Genomic DNA, 5,000 nt, shown 5'->3' on the forward strand with positions numbered 1-5,000 from the left:
ACAGCTCTAAACAACAACAGCAGATGCACTTTTACACTGGAGGAAGTGTTATTATGGATTATAGACTCTATGTATTTGACTCTCATTCTGACGGCACCCATTCATCAGGTTTTCTAGCATCATATCTGAATGAAACCGTTCGGTTTACTGCTGAAAGATTCATGAGTGACGAGGACACATGATTACACGCTGTACATGTGTCATGTTTATTTACAGTCAGGAGGTTTATGAAGCACTGGAGGGTCATTATCAGAGGTCATCAGAGGTCGTATCTGCTGATTCATGTTAAATCAATGTCCATCTAACGTGTCGATAGACTCCAAACACACTTAATGAGCACAGCCAACATGAAGCACTAAGATCAGTCTTTTCTGACAGATGCTACACTGCAAAAATGATTTTCTTTTTTTAGATATTTATACTAGAAAACGAAACAAAATACTGTGAAATATGAAGGCAAATACTGTACAAAAACTGAACCAAACATATACAAAATAAGAATTTTTTTTTGATTGAAGTCAACTCAAAGTCAAGAGAATTGTTCGTCAGAATGACTGAGAGAATAACAGCATTAACAGATGATTAACAGTAGAAGAAAACCACAGCAGCTTTCAGTCGGTCAGCATCATGCAAACATTTCCATTGTTTTAAATCAGTGTCCTGCAGCACAGAAGCAGTCATCAGTGTCTCAGACGTATATTTGTAGAAATACACAACAATACACTGTATGAGTCACAATTATACATTTCTCTTTTATGATGAAAATCATTAGGATATTAAGTAAAGATAATGTTCATGAAGATATTTAGTAAATCTCCTACTGTAAATATATCAGAACTTAATGTTTGATTAGTAATATGCATTGCTAAGAACTTCATCTGAACAACTTTAAAGATGATTTTCTCAATATTTTGACTTTTTTTGCATCCTCAGATTCCAGATTTTCAAATAGTGTAGATTTCAGATGATGTATAAATCTCAATTTCCAAAAAGAAAAAAAAGGCCCTTATGACTGGTTTTGTGGTCCAGGGTCACAGATGTATTTAATGGATGTGTTTGATCATCTGTTGTATTATCACGCGTTAAACAGAAAGCAGTGATCAAGTTAAAAGTTCAGTTCATATTCTATATGTACTATACAAACAAGATTTTTTTTCCTGCTGGCTCGCTCACGTTCCTGCAGTTTGATCAGCTTTTATGTCAAATCATCGAACAGATGCTTTTCATGTTGCTGTGTGAATCACGTCATCTGTCTCTGTCTCACACTGCTTGTGTTCTTCTTTGACTCATGTGTGGCTGATCTCTGCTGTGTGTTTGTGCTGCATTAACACACACCATCCATATGCTGTTCACAGAAACCACGTCTCGCTCCTCTCAGAGTCCAGTGAACACGCCGCTCTGCCTGGGTTCAGTCTCTCATTCACAGCCTTCCAGATACTAGAGAGCTTTCATCAGGATCATGGAACATCCGTCTAATGAAGAACCAATAGGAGCACAGCGTGTGTGTGTGTGTGTGTGTGTGCGTGAGCGTGTGTGTGTGTGTGTGCGTGCGTGTGTGTGCGTGCGTGCGTGCGTGTGTGTGTGTGCGTGCGTGTGTGCATGAGTGCGTTCGTGCGTGTGTGTGTGTGTGTGTATTCACATCAGTGTTGGGATTATTCTGGTAACAGCTCAGAAGTCTCTTCTGCTCACCAATAATGCATTTCTTTTTATTTATATTGTGAAAATATTATAGTTTAGAACATCTGTGTTCTGTGTGAATCTGTGTTAAAGTGTAATGTATTTCTGTGATGCTCCGCTGTATTTTCAGCATCATTCCTCCAGTCTTCAGTGTCACATGATCTTCAGAAATCAGAATAATATGATGATTTACTGCTCGAGAAACATTTCTGATTATTATCAGTGTTGAACACAGTTGTGCTATTTCATATTTTTGTGGAAACTGAGATACTTTTTATTTTCCCAGATGAATAGAAAGTTCAGAAAAACAGCATTTATTTGAAATAGAAATCTTTTGTAACATTAGAAATGTCTATAGTGTCACTTGATCAACCTAGATGAATAAATGTATTATTCTTTTATTTATTAATTTATTTTAAATATCCCTAGTTTTTTAATGCTAGTGTATTGTGGTTTGTATATGCTGTGTAGCATACATTTGATATGTATATGTTTTTTGTCAATATTACTTTTTTATCTACATTGTTAATCTTCTATATTAAATAAAAGAAAAGTAAAAAACCTTGCTGTTTGTACTGCGTTTGGCTAAACCCTCATTTGCATATTTTTGTTCTTTTTGATTGCTTCTCATTTGTAAGTTGCTTTGTATAAAAGCGTCTTCTAAAGGCCTAAATGTAAATGTCCAGATCTCGTGGTGTTCCCAGCACACGCTAATGTTCTCATATTCTCTTCATCTTCTCCAGGATGATTAATTGAGCACCATCATGATCGCCACAGGGGGTCTGCTGCGGATATCTGCCAGGAGACAGGACTCGCTCCGCGCCAAGAACCGAGCCGAGAACAAGCGCAAGAGGAAAGAGAAGAAAAAGAGGAAGAATGAAGTGGTAGTGGTGAAAGGAAAGCTCAAGCTGTGCTCTGTATCTGGACTGGTCGCTGCTGTTGGGATTCTGGTGCTTCTGGTTGGAGTGGCCATGGCTGTGTTGGGCTACTGGCCCAAGGAGAGTCCACTGTACCCAGGACTGATGAACACACAGACCTCTCCGAGGACTTACGAGAGCCGAGGATCACTCAATGTGACCGGCAGACCGCCTTGGGATCTCCTAGATAAAGACTTCAGGAGCTCCAATGGGACTGCTGAGCTGGATCCGCCGAAACTGGGAGCGTTCACTGCATTCATCGACAGATACCTATACTCAGACAAGCTGAAGGTGTTCGGACCTTTAATCATGGGCATCGGGATCTTCCTATTCATTTGTGGCAATGCAGTACTTCATGAAAACAGAGACAAAAAGACCAAAATCATTAACCTCAGAGACATCTACTCAACGGTGATTGACATTCATAGTCTGCGGAGCAAGGAGTCGGCTCCGCTCAACGGTTTCATGAACTTCTGCCAATCGAAAGACACCAAATCGAACGGTTCCCCTCATAAGGGATCGTCTCAAGGTAGCATGATCCCATCCCGACGACCATCTACCACCATCCCACGAGTCTCGTCTTTGGAAAGACAGAGCTTTACGGACACCGTCTACAGCATCTATCGAGATCAGAACCGAATTGACAAGCAATGGGAAACCAGGAGCACTTTGGTCAATGCTTTCACCCTTCCAATGATGAAGCTCAACCACCGAGGAGCTCAGGAACGAAGGGGTTCGGATAAAACCAGCGAGGCCAAACGAGAGTTCCTGGACGCCGAGGCCGTTTGCAGGCGCTTGGAGGATTTGGAAGCGTCTCGGACCACCACGAAGGCCAAAGTGGAACCTCATCCCAAGCTTGCGCAGGATTCGGTGGAGGTTTACAAGAGCAGTGGGAGTTTACAAGGAGCTCCTTGCGTCTCTCTGCAGGGTTCCCAGGTTCAGCTGCTCTTGTCCAGTTCTCCGAGCCGCAAGGCCACCGGATCTCACCTGTCCTTGAGCGCTTTGTCTGACCTCTCCAGGTGCATCGATCTGGACATCTGTCCATCCACTCCTACAGTGGAGCGATCGAGACGGCTCAGCTGTCCTCGGCTGGAGGGCCTCAGCAGCGGAGGCTACACCAAACTTGAAGGCCTTGGCGGCGAATCCTTCGAGTCCACAGACAACGCCACGTTCAGTCGAGAGAGCTCCGTTGAGGTTTTGGAAAAGGACCAGGAGCTTTGTGGGCAGGAGTGTACCACCATCAGACAGTATTCAAAGAAACAGAAACTCCTAATGGTTTGCCAGTCGGACACCACTCTAGAAGATGTGGACATGGAGAGAGTAGAAGTTTAACTGTCTGACATGCAGTGATGGTCTAAACTAGGGATGCACGATGTTAGATTTTTGCCGATATCCGATATACCGATATTTTGGAAGAAAGCCGATATGTTTTATATTTACGTTTGTTTTGAAACAACAACACAGTCTTTCCTGTGTGGAAATGATAAACAAATTATTTTAACTTTGGATAGTTTTGAAGTAATACACTTTAATAAAGTTATTTTTTTAATGAGAGTACATTGAAAACCTGGAAAACAACTGCAATGAAACCAATCTCTGCTGTTTTTTTTTCTTAAGAATTTATTTGTGCATTTAACATTAGTAGATGGTCTAAAAGAGCTGTAAAAAATCTTGTATTTAATTTTCACAATCCATATGCAGAAACATATCTCATGTATGTATATATATATATATATATATCACTGCATATATTAAATTATTTAATTTATGTCATGTTTGTGATTTTTAGTCATGTAAGATATAGCTACTGACCTTTAAATCAAACAGACTTGTGATTTAATGATATAAAAATATTTTAATGATATTTGTGTATTTTACTCTCATTTTATTACAAGTACATTACTACATTTTTTTAAGAAGTCTCTTCTTCTCACCAAGCCTGCATTTATTTGATCCAAAATACTGCAAAAACTGTAAAATTGTGAAATATTTTTACCATTTAAAATGACTGTTTTCTGTTTGAATATATTTTAAAGTGTAATTTATTCCTGTTATTTCAGAGCTGTATTTTCAGCATCATTCCTCCAGTCTTCAGTGTCACATGATCTTCAGAAATCATGAAAATATGATGATTTACTGATTATCAATATTTAAAACAGTTGAGCACATTTTGTTTTCAGGATTCTTTGATGAATAGAAAGATCCAGAGATTGGGGGGTGGGGTGGGGGGGTGAATTATAGAAATGAATTATTTTATTTCACAAGGTTGCATTAAATTGATCACAGTTAATGATAAAGTCATGTATAGTTTTTCTGATAATTTGTAATATATTATGATTTGTATTTCAAATAAATGCTTTTCTTCTGAACTTTCTATTCATCAAAGAAACCTGGAATAATTCTACT

At 39.3% G+C, this 5,000-nt stretch overlaps 1 protein-coding gene across 1 annotated transcript in view; it reads left to right on the forward strand.

The window, feature by feature from the left end:
* LOC132116463 (transmembrane protein 200C-like) overlaps positions 1 to 4,166 on the forward strand; it is a 9,090-nt gene extending 4,924 nt beyond the window's left edge. Inside the window, exon 2 of the mRNA XM_059525300.1 lies at positions 2,421 to 4,166. Within this exon, the coding sequence (XP_059381283.1) occupies positions 2,442 to 3,926 (1,485 nt within the window). The 5' untranslated portion in view covers positions 2,421 to 2,441 and the 3' untranslated portion in view covers positions 3,927 to 4,166. The remainder of the gene's footprint in view (positions 1 to 2,420) is intronic.
* Positions 4,167 to 5,000: the final 834 nt, after the last annotated feature.

This window comes from Carassius carassius, chromosome 35 (assembly GCF_963082965.1).
Source record: "Carassius carassius chromosome 35, fCarCar2.1, whole genome shotgun sequence".
NCBI classification, from domain to species: domain Eukaryota; kingdom Metazoa; phylum Chordata; class Actinopteri; order Cypriniformes; family Cyprinidae; genus Carassius; species Carassius carassius.